Source organism: Seriola aureovittata, chromosome 17 (genome assembly GCF_021018895.1).
Source record: "Seriola aureovittata isolate HTS-2021-v1 ecotype China chromosome 17, ASM2101889v1, whole genome shotgun sequence".
NCBI lineage: Eukaryota > Metazoa > Chordata > Actinopteri > Carangiformes > Carangidae > Seriola > Seriola aureovittata.
The window spans coordinates 20092249-20112612 of record NC_079380.1 but is presented as its reverse complement, the minus strand read 5'-3'; the positions used below and the strand labels follow the sequence as shown (position 1 = coordinate 20112612).

The 20364-nt window shown below is 39.3% G+C and overlaps 2 protein-coding genes across 2 annotated transcripts; both read left to right on the top strand.

Annotated features, from left to right (window-relative positions):
* The first annotated feature begins 278 nt into the window (after nt 1-278).
* Nucleotides 279-12387, top strand: aldh16a1 (aldehyde dehydrogenase 16 family, member A1). Its single transcript, XM_056402242.1, has 17 exons — nt 279-628; nt 2668-2767; nt 3067-3193; nt 3318-3475; nt 3573-3650; nt 3976-4163; nt 4276-4434; nt 4518-4676; nt 5284-5440; nt 5842-5917; nt 6102-6207; nt 6594-6730; nt 6904-7074; nt 8542-8746; nt 8876-9061; nt 9794-9919; nt 10092-12387. The coding sequence occupies exons 1-17, from the start codon at nt 539-541 to the stop codon at nt 10260-10262; spliced, it is 2394 nt and encodes a 797-aa protein (XP_056258217.1). The 5' UTR covers nt 279-538; the 3' UTR covers nt 10263-12387.
* Nucleotides 12388-15610: 3223 nt separating this feature from the next.
* On the top strand, nt 15611-17718 carry LOC130185830 (ferritin, liver middle subunit). The gene is made up of 4 exons (XM_056402517.1): nt 15611-15924; nt 16410-16556; nt 17012-17137; nt 17263-17718. The coding sequence occupies exons 1-4, from the start codon at nt 15823-15825 to the stop codon at nt 17416-17418; spliced, it is 531 nt and encodes a 176-aa protein (XP_056258492.1). The 5' UTR covers nt 15611-15822; the 3' UTR covers nt 17419-17718.
* Nucleotides 17719-20364: the final 2646 nt, after the last annotated feature.

Genomic DNA, 20364 nt, shown 5'->3' with positions numbered 1-20364 from the left:
ATGCCAATGGTCGGTAATTATCCAGACTTTATACATTTTTAAATGAATGATTATTCCTAATAGTTTAATTACTAAAAACATTATCTAATTAGCCGTCCACGGCAATAACTAACAAAACAGGTGTTACAGAGCACGATTACCTGCTAAAACCTAAAACGTATTTAAACCAAATTGAATTTCAATTTTAAAACATACTCTAAAATTGCTGTCGGTGACTTACAAAATTATATTATCTACCTAAATCCGCTTTATTAAACGAACCCCTAGAAACCGGAAGTAAGCGGGAGAGAAACCTCTCGCTCCGTGTAGTTCAATGTAGTTGTACCGAGCAAGTCTCGAGGATTTTCAGTGGGAGGGAAGCTAGCACGTTGCATTTGACGTGGGGTGACACCTCTGTCGTCTTCTTGCTGCTGTTTTCTACTTAATTTCTTGTAGGTGCCATCAAAGCGTCAAAGTAGGGGTTCTCTCTCCGAACAGCTTCCAGAAACGAATACAGAGCGCTTGGGAGATTTACCTCCTTTCTAGGTTGGTAACTATTATGGCTGGTAGCACCAACAAGACAGTGCACGATATTTTTCAAAGCATGGAGAACGGACCAGCAGCAACTTCCAGCACTGCCACTGCACAGGTAAAGTTACCTACCCAATATTCAACAGAGGAATAGATGCCGCGGCTATGGTTGGGATAAAACAAAATATGACCCAGTTTTACTGCTCACAAGGGGTTAGCATGTACATGTTACACTGTTCACCCATGTGAAATTCATTAACTGTTAGTTGACTGTAACTCACAAGGCAAACATGTGACTTAGACCGTGCAGAAGTTAGTTACGAAATGTCTCCAGTGAAGCCAAGACAGATGTTGGCACAAACATTTCCACTTAAGGGAACTTAACCCACTGATATTTGATGACTGTTTTCGGTTTCATTTACTTCCCAGAGTCAAATCAGAGCATTAAAACTTCCTGATGTAGCAGATTTGCTGGGTGTGTAGATGTTGGTTGCCATATCCCAGTACAGTCTCTATATGTGCCCTGGTAGTTATTCAGTCATTCGCTCTCTAGCAAACTGCTCCAAAGTGGTTCATCCCTATTATCATTCTGCTACAATGCCACACTGGTTCACCAAATGAAAACATAACTGTACAATATTATAATGTGACCTCTGCATTTGTTGGTGGATTTTACCTTTAGGTTGCAATAACCATCTCCTTCACATTTTGTGTCGTCCATAGGAAAATAAATACACATGAATACATGTATGCTGTGGTTCAGCACATGTATACAAACCTGTGAATTGAATAATGATGTGCAAGTGCTCACAGCCATTAAACATGTTAGCCAGAATTGGACCCTCCTCATCGTCTGAGCCTAGACTTAGTATGTTTGTCCCAGGAGGAGAATCACATATGATTTTTACCTCTGATGTTTAGGAAGTTGTGGTGCAAGTTTACAAGTTTTTGATGATTGTTTAAGGGACAGAAATAATATGCACTGACTTATATGTAATGTACCCCAATTTCTGCCAGGAGAGGTGGACAAAATATTATAATCACCTAATTGTTAATGTGTGGAAAACCATTACAAGCACTGTCTTAATTTTTTGTCTTAAGTTGAAGATGCATTCTCTGTCATTCGGGCCCATAGTGGCGTGCACTGTTTTAGCCTATCTTATTAGAGAGCTTATCTTTACGGGCCAGTCCACTGATTATCACATAGAGTTCAGTTTCCCCGTCATGAGGAGTCCTACCTAAACTGTGTGACAGGTGTATAATGTTGTCTGTGGCATTGGAGGAGAAAATAAACCTGAAAATATTTTGAAAAAAAGCACAAAAATACTATTGACCAATTATTTGTTGCCAAAAATAATCGACCATCACTAAATACAACTGTTAGTGGGAAAGTAAATGTGACATTTTACTTGAGAGTATATGGTCTTAGTTTCTATATGAAGATCAGCTTCATGGTTCAGCTCTGTACTTTGGTCTTCTGCCTGTAAATAGTTGACACACCGTCTGCCCAGTCCGCCTTTTATCAGTCATTGTCCAGCAGAGGTGGCGTCTTCCTGACCAATAACATATGAGCATAGGTTTGGTTATAGCTCATGTATGTACAGTGACAGATCTGCTTTATTTAAAGCCATTATAACTACAAGATTTCATTAGTGTTGTTCATTTAACAAACTCGGGGAATTAAATTTGAAAGCATGCTTCATTTCTGTGATTATGTCCATTCCTTCCAAAGGTAGATTATGTTTTCCTGCATTTGTAACAGGGTTTTTAATGATGATTTTTTTCAAAAATTTCTTTCATTTTAATGTTTAAAAACATTACATAAACTATAGATTATGTAGATATCACCTTGTTAGTTAATGAGGTGAAATGTCATTATAAATGTGCAATAGAAAATAGAAATCAACAAATCTTGCAGCACCCTTCGCTTCTTTTTTAGGTGCCTCAAGATGCCATGGCACCCACTTTTGGAGCCGCTGGCTCTCCTGTGTGATTTGTGTTTTGGATTCACTTACAGCTGTTTTCAGAGCTGTCTACTTGTCATCAGATCACCTAATGTGTATTTTATTCATAATGAAAAAAAGAGGTGGTTTAGGTTGCCATGTTTTAGGCTTTCACCTCAGCTTGAATAATGCTTGTTAATGTCTCCTCCACCAGGCCTGGCTGGATCATCATTCTCGTTCTCTGGGTCTTTTCATCGATGGCAAGTTTGTCCGTCCAGCAGACAGACAGACTCGCTCCTTGGCCGATTCTAAAGGTTAGAGCAGCCTGAACTTGCAGGGCACGGAAAGCAGCATCTTGGATGGCAGATAATTCAAACAGTTTATAACCAGCAAATGCAGAACATTAACATAACCTAGATATGACTTTGATGTGACGTAGTACCAAAATGAATGTGCATGTTTGCTAAAAATTAATTGCTATTACAATACAAGACCACAAACTGTTAATAGAGTTACCTGCATCAGTTTGTTTGGAGCTGATTTGACAAATTAAATACTTTAAACAATGATGAAACCGACCGCATGAATCCAATTTTACTCTTCTGCTCTCCAGGTGGTGATGTGTGCAACACCGTGTGCGCTGTTCAGGACGATGTTTCCCAGTGTGCCTCCTCAGCTGTCAGTGGCTACAAGGCCTGGAGTGGCTTGAGCTGCTACAACAGAGCTAAAGTGCTGCTCAGGTAGGACGAACTCAGCGCTGACTGTTCTACTGTAGAGATTAAACGATCACACCAGTGTTTGAGCCAGTTTACCACCAGTCTGCTCCACTCTTACGATCTGTGTTCGTTTGTCCTTCGACAACAGGTTGGTGAGCGTTCTCGGGCAGCACAGTAAGTGTGTGTCGGAGCTGTGTGAGCTGTGCGAGGCGTCCTGCTCGCCCTCCAGCCTGGTCAGACTGCTGCAGTACTACAGCAGCTGGGCTCAGCTCAGAGACACTCTCATCACCAGCTGGACACCACTGGGTGAGGGAACGAGGGTTTGTTTACGTACAAGAATCTTAGTTTAGAGGTCATTTGTTTTAATTGGATCTAATTTTGTTTCTTCTTCCTTCTTTTCCAGGTGTGGTGGCAGTGGTCGTCTCTGATGACTGCTCTCTCTATTCCCTCATGCTCAAAGTCGTACCAGCACTGGCCATGGGTAAGAAACACGCAGTATTAACGAGAAAGACATCACTCAGTAAATAACGATCAAATGTAGGGCTGCAACTAATGATTAATGTTGACTAATCTGCTGATTTTTGACTTGATTGATAAATTAATTAAGACAATGAAAATGGCCATCACTGTTTCTTAGAGCCCATGTCCATTCATGATAAATCAAGCAGCAAATTCTCACATTGGTGATCAGTAGTTGCAGTTTAAGTTTCTGTTGATCTAATGAAATCCATATTTTTGTTTTGTTCATTTTTATTCAGAGCTGTTTTAAGACATGTGTTGAATAACTGAATCCTTCCTCCTCCTAGGCAACTCTGTCATCGTTGTCCCAGGTCGGAGCACCGCCCCTCCAGCGCTCCTGTTGGCACAGCTCTTTATGAGTGCAGGACTTCCCGCTGGGGCTCTTAATGTCTTAACAGGAAGTGACATGTTGCTGGGTGCCAAAGTGGCCCAGAACCCTAGCATTAGCTACGTCACCTACAGCGGCAACAAGCAGGTGTGTGTGAGAGGAATTTGGTTTTACATTTCAAATTAGAGAGTTGTTAACTGGTTTTTAAGGTTTTAAAAAATTTCTTAAACAATACCACAAAATTTCCCTCCTCTTTCAGGATGGAGTGATGCTGTGTAAGGCAGCAGCAGGTATGGGTGTTCCCATTTCCGTCTCCCCCTGCATCGGTGCCACATGTCCCATCATCATTTTTGAGTCAGCTGACATTGACAGCGCTGTGGACGGAGTGTTAGAGACTGCCTTCAAGAAGAAGAAAGAGGTGATTCACATAAAAATTGTCCTCAGATCACCACATCCCTTCAGCAGTCTCTTTAACAGTCCTCTCTTCCTCTCACCCCTCAGGTCAACTGGGTGTTGTGCGTGCAGGAGAACGTGTTGGAAAGGGTTGTGGCCCGTCTCAAGCTGCGTATGGCAGGGATGAAGTGTGTTGGCCTGGCCAGTGATGCAGACAGGGTCCAGGTGGACGCTGCAGTACAAGGGGCTCAGCAGCAGGGGGCCACGGTTAGTCAGAAAAAGCTGAGCATTGATTTTGACAATGAGTGACTGAGAGTAGAGCGAGTTCACACTATCTCTAAACTAACCACATTTGAATTTGATTTTTTATTTTAAAAATTGAGATATATTTTATGCTTAAATATGTTTAACTTGTGGATGACATCATGACCAGTAACTACAAACCACCATGGTGGATTTCATGCAAGTGGAAGCCTGATTATTTTTTCATTAAATAATCCACACATAATCTTTACACTGTGTGGAAGTTGTCAGACATCATGCTTTATAACATTTTCTTCATATTAAAGTTCATGTCTTCATCAAGGCCCACAAGCCAAAAGTCTTGTCCTTGGTATTTTATAGATATGTGTGATGTAATGTCGCGTTTCTCATAACGGCAAACTAACTAACAGTATTATTTATAGTTGTATTTAGTTATTTTATTTGTGTGGTAACCTTTTATTACCTTTTGTCAGTTCCACATATGAAATGTCAAAGATAATAATGTTCACTAGCAAAAGGAAAGAAAAGAAAGCTTATATGTAAGAAGCTGTAACCTGCAGGTGTTTGGTTTGTTTTCAGTAAATAACATTATTCTTCTCCCTCTCCTCAGTTGGTTCAGTCCTGCGCTGCCCCACCTTCGGGTGCCCTGTACCCTCCCACAGTGCTCTGTGGAGCCGCCCCCTCCTCTTCATTTGTGGTCAGCCCTGCTCCTGGACCGCTGCTGCCTCTCATGAGCTTCAGAAGCAACACAGAAGCAGTGACCCTGGGTAAGGAGGCCTCTGTGGATACAGATACAAGAGTGAAGGTAGTTGAAGCAGTGAGGAAGTTATCTGATAATGGGCATTTTCCGTCAATATGATCATTTCTCTGCTAAAACTGGAAGCTTATTTTCAGTTTTTTACTTCAGTTGCCAGTGAATCACCGTGGATACAGTGATGGTACCCATGGTACGCTCATGAGAGACTTGTTGAACATATTACGTGAAACATTTTATCCGCATTCATTCATCATCATAGTGAGTGAGATATAAATGTCAAATGTATGAGCTTTTCTCTGATTAACAGCGGTTTCTCTTTTCAGTAAAACAAATTTCAGATCAGTATAACACTTTGTCTTTTAACAGTGAATTTTCCCCTTCAACCACAGTAATGGCCTTTGTTCTACACAGGGAACCACAGTCCTCATGGCCTGGCCGCCTCCATCTGGACTGAAGATCTCACTCTGGCTCTGGAGACAGCAAAGAGGTTCATCTCTCCTCTTCTTTTTCTGTCCCATCTTAATTTTCTTGTATTGTTTGTTTCTTTACTGCATCTGTCTTCCTCCAAATCCCTTTTTTTCTTTTTCTTTTGTAAATATTTATTTTGGAAAATTTCTATTGAGGGTCTAATTCTTCCCAATGATGTTTTGGTCTCCTTTGTCTCTCCCCAGGCTGTCTGTCGGCTCAGTGTGGGTGAATTCACACTCTGTGTCTGACCCCTGTATGCCCGTCTCTGGTCACAAAGACAGCGGCACCTGCACTGACGGAGGACAGGAGGTGGGTTTCAGCCCATGGAGCCCTGAAACTGACTGAGCTGTAGCAACAAACTTATTTCTGTTGTTTTCCTTTATAAATATAAGAGTCATGTGCTCAAAGATGAAGATAGAGGCATGGTGTCTGTGGTGAGGAATCAGTCTTGTTGTGAAAATAAGGAATAGAGACAATATACAAGACAACTGAGTATGCCCCTGTGCAATAGGGTCGAGTATCGGTGATTGGCAGTCCATTGACATCTACGCAGTTATATCTTTGATTCGTCTAAAAACCTTTTGCCACCTCTGGAGCTTCATAAACACCGGCAGGGATCTAACATAACAGAAGAATGGTTCACCAGGCAGAAGTGTCTTGTATTGTACGTTGACCTCCTCTGTGCTTTCTGACAGGGTCTGTACCAGTTCCTACACTCGTCCTGTTCTTCCTCTCCTCCTCTTCCTCGTTCCTCCCCTGTCTCTATGGACTACACAAAGTTTGGAACAGCAGCATCTCCAGCTATCATTCCTGATGATTCAGACGCTGCCAGGTGGGTTTGTAATGCTCTCTTTACTACGAGGCGTGTTCATAAGGTGTCACAAAGTGCCATAGCAGCATAAGCACATTATAGTAACTCACAGCATAATTCAATGCAGGCAACTGATTTGTTGGGTGCACATCTGTCTACATGCACCCCTCTCTTCTTTCCTTCTCTCCCCTCAGTGCTCCGAAGTCCTACCTGCAGTTCGTCGGAGGTAAAGCGTGTAAATCTGAGTCTGGCTGCACTGTGGCCGTGCAGCCACCAGGAGGCGGCAGTGTGTTGGCCTATTGTCCAGATGGAGGCCGGAAAGACGTCCGTAATGCCGTGGAGGCAGCGATCAAAGTCCAGCCTGGGTGAGAACTTTGTCACACAAGAAACTCACTCACACACACACACACACACACACACACACACACACACACTGACACAAAAGACACATGCTAGCAAGCTGGGATATCAAAGTCCAGCTAAAAACCACAAATGTATATCGTTCTTGCAAACTCACAAACCCAGGGGACAAATTCATACATATCCAGTGAGAGCTGTGGTCGGTTCCAGAGAGGGGGCTGAGCAAACTCCAAACTCTTAACCCTGAACTCAGAGTTTTGGTTCCAGAACAGCTGATCAGATTTGGTGAAAAAAACATCATCAACAGCTGTGATTCCTCATGGCAGCAAGGAAATAAAGGGCAGGGCCACCATTTCATTTCAGTGGATTATAAGATAATTCATATGCAGTCTCTGCACATATGCATTAACTTAAAAAAAAACATAACTGCAGCAAAGAAAGAACCTAAATTGGGAAAAAATTCACACTGCTGCGTTATAGTCATGCTAGTTCAGTCATTAATCATTTACAAGGCTTAGATTGGCTGAACGGATAACTGGTAAAATGTTTTCAAAATATATTTATACAGGGACGAAACACTTTGCAGCAATTAAAGATTAAATGCTAAATGTATTGATCCGAAGTAAAACATTGAGAAGAAGTTTACACGTATATTTTACATTGATGTGTAGAAGGCGCTATGAAAAACTCAGTTTTCTTTGTTCTCTGCTGTTTTTGTGGATCAGGCTCCTGAAATAAATAAAATACATGCAACATTTTGTATCATTTATTTTTTGGAGAATATTTATAGGCCAGACTGAAATTTCTGTTTCTCCTGAACCGTAAAACAAAGATGTGTAGTAATTTCTTTTTCTATCAGAACTTCTCTCTCCAACCAAAAGGTAATCAGTTGCTTCACTACACAGCAAATTACATATGCAGTTCTTAATTCAGTTCCATTTGGAGCCCATTAGTGTGTTGAGTATATTCTGTAATTTGACAGGTTAAACACACAATTTCCTTATCTTAGTTAAAATTTAACCACTGTTAAAAGCTAAACAGCCTGAAAACTGTCAATTTTTTCCTACATATAAAACTGTGAGAGTTGAAATTTTGCCTCCATAAAGGATCTATTGACATTTTCAGACTTTCACAAGGACGCACATGGAGGAAGGTGTTTCACAACACAGTGGTCTCTGTGTGTTTTTGACCAGTCAAAGTCCAACTTGACTTTGGAAAATAAAACAAAACAAAGACAAATATGCTGAGTCATACAAAGTATATAAACAAAGTATACAGGTATCAGCAACATGTATCAACAGTTTGATGCACTGAACTCTTCTTGTTACCACATGCAGACCTTTAAAGGTACAGTTCATGCTCACTATGGTTTTCCTGCAGGAAAAAAACAAAAAACAGACAAAGACACACATTGATGTTCGGCACCAGGGTTTGATCACAATATTTCTTATACCATCCTTCCTCTCCTCTAGCTGGATGAAAAAAAGTCCGTCTGCACGTGCTCAGTCGCTCTACTCTCTGGCCAAGGGCCTGGAAGCAAAGAGGCGGGACATAGCTTTGTCAATCAACGTTCAGACCGGTCTGTCAATGGATGAGGCTGAGAAGGAGGTGGACCTCAGCTCAGCGAGGCTCAATGATTGGGCAGCTTACTGTGACAAAGTCCAAGGAGGAACTCTGGTGAGGCTTTTTTATATTATACAAAATTTATAAAAGAATCTTCTGCATAAAAGTCCTTTGTTTTGCATCTTTATTCATTTCGAGACTCTGTTCAGTTTTACCCTGAATAAATTTTTCCCTCTCCTTCAGCCTGTGCCTCAGTCTGGCTCTGCTCTCTCCCTCCCTGAAGCCCTGGGAGTCGTCGGGCTCGTCCTCCCAGATAAGAACGCCCTCCTCTCCATGGTAACACTTCTTGGGGCAGCCGTCGCCACTGGCAACGCCGTCATCATGGTCCCCAGTCAGAAAAATCCACTGCCGGTCTTGGCATTCGTTCAGGCAAGTGTCGAGATGTGTTAAGTGTGGTGACCCGAGAAATCGTTTTAATTGGAAAAAGTTTTTAGTTTCTTTGTATGAATAGAAAGATCCAGTAATTAATTTGAGGTTAAAGTCCTAGAAACTGGTGCAGGGTCATTTAATGACTCATCATGTCAGTAATAATCAGCCCTGTTTCAACCCCCTTTCATTCTTGCGACGTCCAGTCTCTCATACAGTGTTTGTACACATTTTTTTGAAACACACTAAATTTTAATAAAAGCAAAAAATATCATGCAAGTTTTTGTGGAATAAATCATGGCAAACAGACAAAAAGAGACACAAAACAACTGTACACATGTACAAGTTTGACTGGAACTCTTTTAATTACATCACCTCATTGCTCCCTCTTCTGCGGTGGTTTAATTGGCCGACTGGAGGACTGGTGACCCCAGCTTTATCTCCATGTTCAAGCTCCTAATTTTTTCCATAACAGCAATGGATGGAAACTCAGATTTAATTTGAATAGAAACCTGACTATAAAGTCCAGGCAGAGAGCAGTTAGTTAATATCACTCAATGTTATTGTATAATTAATAAAAATAAGAACAGACCCTTTTAAATGTGCCATAGTCAAAACATCTGCATCAGAAACGCCATTACAAATCGCTAGCGAAAACACCTGAGTACACCTGTTAATGTATCTGTAAACACTGATTTAATCTTCATCATCCATTTTCCTCCTCCTCCTCTTCAGGTGCTCCAGTCGTCAGACCTGCCCGCAGGTTTGGTAAACGTCATTTCAGGAAGTAGGGACCAGCTGACAGTGGCTCTGGCTACTCACAGTGTCATCAAGGCCATCTGGTACTGGGGTAGTGCTGAGGTGAGTGAGGGACAAGAGACCAACATATACTCTACTGTTCAAATTTTGTGAGAGACCTGAGCTCCTGAATGCAGAATTAGTCAAAGTCCCAACTCCCAACTTAAAAATGTGTAGGAAACGAGTCACAATTCTTACTACACGTCCTCCTTTTGTCTCCTGCTTCCTGCTGTAGGGCTGTCAGTACCTCCAGCACACCTGCACCAGTCCTCTGAAAACCCTGCGCCTTTTCTGCCAGGAGGAGAGAGACGGCGGGAAGGACTGGACTCAGTCTCATCCCACGCTCCTGGAAGAAATGTGGAGAAACGCCGTCCAGTGGAAGAGTGTGTGGATTCCCACCGCATAAGAAGACAGAAAGACGAAGGTGGCGAGATAGAGAAGGAAAGACAGAGGAATGAAGAGTCACAGTTAAACTCTATAGGTATCTGTGACCTGGAGGATGTAGATTGAGCAGGAAGGATCAAATACTGTGACCATGAAAAATCATAAGATGCCCATGAAATTAAAAGTGAGCAGACAACAAATGCTCCCAGTAACTGACTGTTTGCTAAGCCCCGCCCTCTTTAGTTACTGCTGCTACGCCTATCAAGCTCTCTGTGGCAGGTTTGTAATTTCTGAATTAGCAGATTCCATCAGCTGGAGCTGGTTAGAATTAAACTAACATAACCTGCATAACCTGGTTGAAAATCCCAGCTGACCTACTAATGTCTCCAAGTGATTCATTTTATAATCAGGACCATTTTAAAGAGTCTTCAATATGCTATTGATGGCTACATGCATATCATGCATTAACTGACATTAACCAGGATTCTACACAGAGGGGAAATTAAACATAACATAAGTTTTTTTTTTCTTTTTTATAATGTAACCTGCAACCTCACAAGCTAATGCACTTAGTTAATAATAGGCTTGGCCTTGGAAGTGACACACTGTAACTTACTAACGTCCCCAATGTACAGTAGCAAGTTAACCCAACACACTAATGCTTGCAGCCTACACCAGTTAAAACACTGTTTAATCAATTTCTTACTTTTTTTGGTCTTGTGTTTTTTGGTAAGGCGAACACTGTGCCTACGAAGCATCAAGTAAATTGGGCAACAATCAAAGAAAATGAAATAAATACAGATGTTGGAGCCAATAAAATGTTAATATCATAATATGCAGCTCAGCGTTTACAATTTTCAATTATTTTCAAGAGTTTTCAAAGGGTTTCATCAACCCCATGGTCATATGAAATACCCATAGAGGAACATGTGATGATATCAAATTCTGTGCTATTATATTTTATTTGATATAAACTAAACAACAATTAAATAAATATAAGATTTTATTCTAAAAGGGTCAGAGTTCACCTACAACTTCAAATGTTTTCACAAAGGATCCTAAATGGCACTTAAAGTTTATAACAGTTGATGAACATCATTTAATGTGCACTTAATGAACTGAATAATTCTAACAGACGGCTGAGATTTAAATCATGTCCGCCCTCAGAATATGTTTTTAAAAGTTCATTATCATTTTTGTTGTTTGTGGAAAACAAAAGTAAAAGCCTTCATTGCTGTTAAAATTATGGCTCTTACTGTATTTGCTAGAATGAACGAAGGGGGCAGATAGAAGTGAAGGCCACAGGGATTTGTTTAGCAGATTATGAGTGAGTGAGCAGAATTTGAAAAAGATTAAATATATGAGCAGATTGAATTTTGGGGTTATGACAGGAGTACTACACCACAGAGACTGAGTGAGGATTTTACATGACGCACTTAGAACAGACAGATTTTGATGGACTAAAAAGAGAGAAATACATTGATGTCGGCCACATGTTCGTAATATTGCCGATGTATAAGGTGATTTGTTAGGTAGAGGATCTACCAGGGGTGTATTCATTACACATTCCTTCACTGTGATGACTTCATCAAACTAGCAAGGTGCTATAAATACAAATTCATATCTACATGACATTTTTTAGTTAGAGAAGCAGTAGCAGACATGTTCGAGAAAATCTACATTAGCTGCATTGTTTACAATAAAACAATATTTCAGTTAAATGTAATGGTGTTGCATTTTTGACAAAGAAGGATGACAGTGGCTACACAGATGATACTAGCCAGCAGGACCAGTTCATTGTTGGTTTGCCTTACCCGATGACCTGCTTTCTTTCTACCTCTATCTTCTGCTATTAAGCTTCTTTTCTCTGTTAGTCATTACATTTCTTCTCGATTTATTACAAGTATCTTCACAGTAACCTGAAACCTCCTGACCCTTACAGTTATGTCTCTCTGACGGAGCAAAGATCGATCAACCCTGTGTGAACTCAATCCAGATATGCTAATGTACTGTATGGAACGTTTTTATTACTGTACAACCATAATCATAAAAAATGTTTCTCAAATTTATATGTCAGTTTCCAGAGAATGTATGCTGTGTATCTCACTGTCCAAAAGCCATGATTAAAAGATAATTTAATGAATTTACACATTTTCTTGTCATGTTTTTAGCCATGTTGTTGGCATGGCTCTTGGGCTTTTGTTTTGTCCAACATTTTGGTCCAGATTGATATCACCCCCAACAACTATTGAAAGTCTTCACATTCATAGCTACCAGATATTGTGTGTATCCTAATAACTTTTCCTCTTTTTTGAGTGAAATGTCTCAGCAGCTATTGCTATTACAGCTGAATTGCTTGAATGGAGACGTCATTAAAGTCATTAATTTCACCTGGGCATGTCCTGCTTTAACAAGTAAAACTGTGGAAAAGTTGATGCGATGATGCATTTGGAAACAACAAGGAAATATGTCCTATAATGCTAATGCTAGCAGGGTACAGGTTATAGCAGGAGAAGCTTTGGTTTCCTTTGAGTCTAAAAAAGCAGTTTTTATAAAGTTTTAGTTTAATTTTTTTTAACTAATCATTACTATGTGAAGAAAAACACTCTTGATATTCCAGTAAAATTCAACTTGGCTCATGTTATTTCTTGTTACACACACACTACACTGCCTCATGCATATCCATCTCCTGTTATCACTTCCTCTTTTTTCCACTTTCTTGTTCCTTTCTCTTTTCCCCCAAACTGGTTCTATCCAGCAGAGCCCTGGCGTGAACTTCCAGTCAGACGGTTCCTTGGTCACAAGATCACTGCCTAGAAGGATGGGATGTTGAAACTGTGGAATGCTGAGTCACAACAATGACACAGCACAATCCACAGATGAACTTGACACTACTTTTGTAGAAGACTGACTAATCATGTGACATGACACAGCACAAAATAAGTACAGCAGAGGCAAAGGTGCTGCGTAAACTGCTGACTCACTTTTTCAAGATGTAGGATATGGACACGTTGTGCTGTAATGATAGATTTCTTTTTTTTTTTTTTACTGTGACTTTTCAGTTTTATTGTTCCTAACTTTATGACACATACAATAAAAGCATAAAAGTTCTAATGCATTTTTGCTAAACTGGAGAGCATGCACAGACAGTGGATCTGAAACCATTAAGCCCTACATGTCTTCCTGTTTGTAGCCCTTCCTTTCTCACACTGTATTGTTCACACTGTTTCACAGAGAACCCTGTATGAGACAGACATGGTCATCTGTTACTGCCTGGATTTTGCTGAAAAACTTTTTTTAATGACAACAATTTTTCAAGCAGGTTGAAAGCATTTATATAGGAGTGATGTAACTTCCAAGAAAATGATCTACCAGGAAAGTGCTGCTAAAGCCAACAAACCACTGAGAGAAGGTTTCTAGAAGTTTGTACAACAGAGCCCTCCTGAAAATCACAGTGTAGAGAATAGGGGTCAGATGAAACGGGATGACAACAGAGTGGTTAAGTTAATGGAAATAGGCTACATAAATAATAATAATAAGTACATGTGGCACATGTAGTTTTTCAAATTAAGGAGGCTCTTTAACCTGCAGCCACACCAGCAATATTTTATTTACAGTAAGATAAACGCCTCTCTTGATAATTCCTGTGAAAAACTAAAATGCTGCTGTGTTACGCTGTAGTAGTCATGTTATCTAGCTCTAGCTCTGGAAGCTATGCTAAGGCTATGGCTACTGGCAAAAATGTCACAAATATATTAAAATATGAACATATCACCATTGAAATATGTTTGTTACAGAATGTAATATATTCATTTTCCCCAAGGAGAGAAAACCTGTTTCAATGTTTATTTTAGTGACAGACATTGTCGGCCTGCATAGTGCCAACCAGTACTGTGTGTGTATGAGACATTAAACCTAAAGGCTCGCATGTTTTCTCCAGACACTTTGTTAAGGACAGTATTTTGTGAGTGCTATCCAGAGTGAGAAGGCCTTTAAAATCTACATGGTTTTAACAGTTGAAAAAAACATCTATGCAAGTGGAAAACTACTGGCTCACAGTGTCACTTTATTATAGTCTGATAAGGACACTTCAACCCAAATGTCAATGTTTGCTTTAACCTCTTGTTAGAAGTTGGACTAGGCTTTCCACAAAGGATCATGATTAACAGAGCAGATAGACTATTTTCAGTTGTAAAATACTGCTGTGTATATGTAACTGCACCATCTGATTCATTATTTTTATGTACCCTATTACGTCAGTATTGGTACTGACCAATTGAACACATCCCATTTAGTAAATGTCTGATTTCAGTGCTTTATTAATGTGAATACATCAACTTTCATAGCACACTTGTCTTTTTTTTTATAATGGTTTTATTCCATCTATACATTCTCTAACTTTTTATCCTATTGAGAATAAAAGCTGGAGCGCATCCCACCATGCATTTGGGCAGGGGGCAGAGGACATCCCAAACAGTCTACCACGTCTGACACATATACTGTATATACACATATATATTCATACAGACAGACAGACAGACAGACATATTCAGCCCTGTGGTCAATTCAGTTTCTATTAGAGGAAATTTATGCGGACACGAGGATGAAATGCAAGTGTTTTTTTGGCTCACACATTATTAATGTATTATATGTATTAAACTAAATATATCTGGATCCCTTAATCCATCTAAACAGTAAGAGGTATTGTCCCTGAAAAAAAAGCAACTTTAATAACAAATAAAATGTAGGCCTACATACAGTAATTTCTTGGTCCCTGAGTTGTTTCAGCATGACTATATATAAAAAGTGTTCCAGCAATGATAGGACTTCCAGGCTTTTCAACCTTAGTGTTTCGCAACAGTGCTGTGGTACTGAGTAATGAAATGACTACCTTGGTTGAAAACACCTTATCAGCTGTTTTTAGATGCCATGCTGTGTATTTACGAGTTAAAACAAGTTCATGTTAAGCTGGCTGTATGTGGCTATTATAAAAAGTCATATTTCAAAAAGTCTATTTTATTGTAGCCTGAGTGGGGGAAATGTTTTTGTTTTGTTTCTCTGTTTGTATTTCGAAGTATGTTTTTTTCTTTTTTTTTTACTTTTGTTAAATGTACACTTTACTTGAATTTCAACTCAAATTTAATGCAGTTTCCTATCCCTTTAAAAAAAAGTCTGTCTGTAGGTCAGAATAAATACATAAAACATTAACCTGAAGTTTCCATGAATAAGGAAAAAAAATAAATGCAACCTCATTTCTTATGTCACAGCTCACGCGCTACCTGAGCTCACTGATTGGTGGGAATGTGCAGCGTGACGTTACATCCGTCACGAGGTCCGCGCCGGGTATAAATACACGGAGCTGCCCGTCTACCATTTCACATCAGGGAAGAAATCGTAGAGGAGTTCTTGCTTCAACAGTGTTTGAACGGAACTTCTTCGCTCGTCCCCGCTCTTTACTTCAACCACTACGCCTTGACGAAACTCAAAATCCCTTTCTACTTGAACACTACTGAAGAAGTCGACGTAAAGCTCTATTTTTGTACCTTTTTGCTAAGAAAAAGCACAAGAAAACGCCAGCCAAGATGGACTCCCAAGTGCGTCAGAACTACCACCGCGACTGTGAGGCCGCTATCAACCGGATGGTCAACATGGAGCTGTTTGCCTCTTACACATACACTTCCATGGTAAGAAAGACACTTTAATTATTGTTTGTAATTGTATCTATTAATATAGATGTATTATATGTTTCTGCTATGTTATGATAGGGTATCCACTACCTACCGTAGCTTACTGACTGACTGCAAGTTACCTAAAAGGGTTCAGACACAATGGGTCGTTAATTGCATATATTTTCTGCAAGTTATTTAATGCACTGATGCAGCATTGCAGTTGGGGCCTGAGTTACTGCTTTTCGCCTTGGTTGTTTATCACTGATTGGCAGGTGGCCAGATAAATGTGTGTGTGTTTGCTCCACCCTCCTGACAAAAAATGCTGTGTCATTCTTAGGTGGCTTGCAGACACAGACTATCCAAATTCATGACTCATGTGTCTGACCACTGTCTGACTGCATAACTGCTGTTTGTCACAATGTTTTTTAGCCAAATAATGATGGGTGATGTTTTCTAATAACAGTCCTTGTCCTCTACCTACCTCACCTGTCCCCTCACAGGCTTTTTACTTCTCCCGTGACGATGTGGCCCTCCCAGGCTTCTCCCATTTCTTCAAGGAGAACAGTGATGAAGAGAGGGAGCATGCTGAGAAGCTGCTCTCCTTCCAGAACAAGAGAGGAGGACGCATCTTCCTGCAGGACATCAAGGTCAGTACAGACCAGCGACCTGGACCAATTATGACATGTCTAACTACACCCAGCGTGTTTGGTACATAAGAAAACGTGCAGTGTTTTGACTCTCGTTCCCTCCCGTTTGAGAGCATCTTAAGGTGTTCTCAAAGATGTTAGAACTTTATTTTTATTGTACAGAATTGTCCCTAATCTGTTTGCTATCTATAATACATTGAAAACCTCTGTTGTAGCAGTCTATTTTACTAATAATACATTTCATGTTAGCCTATCTCACAGGCTAAATCTGGTCTGAATTAATGGATTTCCTCAGTAATCATTATCAAATAACAGAGCTAATCCTCTGAGCTTGTTATCAGACAGGCAGTGGTGCTGGTGTAGAAACTGTTGACTCAGATCATTGTGCTATGTGTACACAAGGCTTAATGTAATGGGAGTTCAGTCTGCTATAATTAAATGTTTTTCTTCCGTAGAAACCGGAACGTGATGAATGGGGGACCGGGCTGGAGGCCATGCAGGGCGCTCTGCAGCTGGAGAAGAGCGTCAACCAGGCCCTGTTGGACCTGCACAAGCTGGCCTCAGAGCATGGAGACCCACATGTAAGTTGTAGAATGAGTCTGTTAAAGCTAAAACAAGACAAACCCTTTGACCTCTAGAAATTCAAAAATGTGAGGAAAATCTGTCTTATACCAAACAACTAATTGTTCTCTCATCTGGCCCTCAGCTGTGTGACTTCCTGGAGACCCACTACCTGAACGAGCAGGTGGAGGCCATCAAGAAGCTGGGTGACTACATCACCAACCTCACCCGTATGGATGCCCACAACAACAAGATGGCAGAGTACCTGTTTGACAAGCATACCCTGGGCAGCAAAAGCTAAATGCAAAAGCTTATGGATTGAGCCTGAAGTGAAAATCTTAACACAGGCTTTAAATTTACACACCCCTTCTGCTCCAGCTGTTCATTCATTGAGCATAATCAATATCTACTCTGATTAATCTTTGAAGTTGAGTGCTCGTACGTCGTGGTGTTATTGCTATTTTCAAATGTCATATGGAAGGATGAATGTTGTTAGGTTATGACTTTGCCCTCACTACCTATAAGCCTCCTCCAGGACATTTTAAACAAAGATTGTGACTGTTTCTGATCTGTTAATCTGAATAAAACATTTTGAGCTGGATCTTTGGTGTCTGTCTGCATCAATTATGACTTGTCCATATTTCCTTTTTTTAAAAAATGTAGGTATGTTTTGAGATATTAATCCAACTCAGTGGCTAGCTTTTAGAATTGACTATTAGATACCCTTTTTTTAAAAAATTATTTTAAATTTAACATTCTAAATTTGAAATTGACAGTTGGATAAGTAGTCAGGCAACTTATTTACTGAATGGCTCTTGCATATAAAGTTATAAACATCAGATAAAATATCTGTGTTGAAGTGAATATCTTATTATTTTGCCTCATTAAATGATCACATGCTGATGCCACCTTTTTTTATATCCACAAACACTACCATCTAGTTAGTATGACATACCTCATTGGTTTATGGTTTTGTATTGTTCTGCTCTGACCACAAGGTGGTGACATTTCCTCATTTGTTGTCCAAGCTCACGTCCTATGGGGAAACCTAGACATGACGAATGACAGTCCTCCAATTTGTTTCCTTGAGCTTTTAATAGGTTTTTACAATGGCATAGGTTTGCATATGGATTTAGGGACCTGTCCCTACCAATAATTTGGGAGGACAGAATTGTCACTTCAAATGTTTGAGTGAACTTGTTCACACTATACTTGGAGTGAACTGATATTAGATCATTCCAATGTGTTCTGCAAGTGGCAACGTTTACAAGACAATGGTTTAGGCATGCTAGCATTTGACTTACTGAAAGGGTGGGGGCTATCTGAATATCACAGTGGTTCCTGATGTCACTAGAAAAATGTCAAATGATGTTATTTAACCATGTTAGTTAGCGTTAACTCTCAACCTAACCCTGGCTTCTGTCTGCTGTAGTCTGGCAGTCAGCTTGCTACCAGGAGTAAACATAAAATGGTGGGTATATCAAAGTATGAATTTAATTTCTGTTGAAAAATCCCAAGAAAATGTCACCATGAATTGTATGACTTTTGTGTATGACGGACTTACTATACTATTGCGTTATTAAGCCTTACCATACTGTGACTTTTTCATGACTTTTTATGCCTTACTGTACTGTGACATTTTAATCGCTTTTTGTGCCTTACTATATATGACATTTTAGTAATTTTTTATTCCTACCTATCCCATGATGTTTTTATCAATTTTTTGTGCCTTACTATACTATAATGTTTTTTTATCATTTTTCATGCCTTACGTTACTATGACGTTTTTATGCCTTACTGTACTATGATGTTTTAATCACTTCTCATGCCTCGTGTTACTATGAAATTTTTATCACTTTTTATGCCTTACGTTACTATGACGTTTTTATGCCTTACAATACTATGATGTTTTTATCACTTTTCATGCCTCACGTTACTATGACATTTTTATCACTTTTTATGCCTTACGTTACTATGACGTTTTTACACCTTACTTTACTATGATGTTTTTATCACTTTTCATGCCTCACGTTACTATGACGTTTTTATGCCTCACTATACTATGGATTTTTATCACTTTTTATGCCTCACGTTACTATGACATTTTTATCACTTTTTACGCCTTCCATTACTATGACGTTTTTACGCCTTACAATAGTATGATGTTTTTATCACTTTTCATGCCTTACGTTACTATGATGTTTTTATGCCTTACTATACTATGACGTTTTTATCACTTTTCATGCCTTACGTTACTATGACGTTTTTATGCCTCACTATACTATGGATTTTTATCACTTTTTATGCCTTACGTTACTATGACGTTTTTATCACTTTTTATGCCTTACTGTACTATGATGTTTTTATCACTTTTCATGCCTCACGTTACTATGACGTTTTTATACCTTACTATACTATGTTGTTTTTATCACCTTTCATGCCTTACGTTACTATGATGTTTTTATGCCTTACTATACTATGACGTTTTTATCATTTTTCATGCCTTACGTTACTATGACATTTTTATCACTTTTTGTGCCTTATGTTACTATGACGTTTTTATGCCTTACTGTACTATGATGTTTTTATCACTTTTCATGCCTCACGTTACTATGACGTTTTTATGCCTCACTATACTATGACATTTTTATCACTTTTCATGCCTTACGTTACTATGATGTTTTTATGCCTTACTATACTGTGACGTTTTTATCACTTTTCATGCCTTAGGTTACTATGACGTTTTTATGCCTCACTATACTATGACATTTTTATCACTTTTTATGCCTTACTGTACTATGATGTTTTGGTCACTTTTCATGACTTACTATACTATGACGTTTTTTTGCCTTACTATACTATGAAGTTTTTATCACTTTTCATGCCTTACGTTACTATGACATTTTTATCACTTTTTGTGCCTTATGTTACTATGACGTTTTTATGCCTTACTGTACTATGATGTTTTTATCACTTTTCATGCCTCACGTTACTATGACATTTTTATGCCTTACTATACTATGACGTTTTTATCACTTTTCATGCCTCACGTTACTGTGACATTTTTATCACTTTTTGTGCCTTATGTTAATATGATGTTTTTATCACTTTTTATGCCTCACGTTACTGTGACATTTTTATCAGTTTTTGTGCCTTACGTTACTATGATGTTTTTATCACTTTTTATGCCTTATTGTACAATGATGTTTTTATCACTTTTCATGCCTTAGGTTACTATGACGTTTTT

Excerpts from the sequence above, each read along its gene's own strand:
- aldh16a1 (XM_056402242.1), top strand. The coding sequence starts at position 539 with ATGGCTGGTAGCACCAACAAGACAGTGCACGATATTTTTCAAAGCATG. Across the intron at positions 3,651-3,975 it reads CGTACCAGCACTGGCCATGG|GCAACTCTGTCATCGTTGTC; the intron begins GTAAGAAACACG and ends TCCTCCTCCTAG. Across the intron at positions 8,747-8,875 it reads AAGTCCAAGGAGGAACTCTG|CCTGTGCCTCAGTCTGGCTC; the intron begins GTGAGGCTTTTT and ends CCTCTCCTTCAG.
- LOC130185830 (XM_056402517.1), top strand. The coding sequence starts at position 15,823 with ATGGACTCCCAAGTGCGTCAGAACTACCACCGCGACTGTGAGGCCGCT. Across the intron at positions 15,925-16,409 it reads CTTACACATACACTTCCATG|GCTTTTTACTTCTCCCGTGA; the intron begins GTAAGAAAGACA and ends GTCCCCTCACAG. Across the intron at positions 16,557-17,011 it reads TCTTCCTGCAGGACATCAAG|AAACCGGAACGTGATGAATG; the intron begins GTCAGTACAGAC and ends TTTCTTCCGTAG.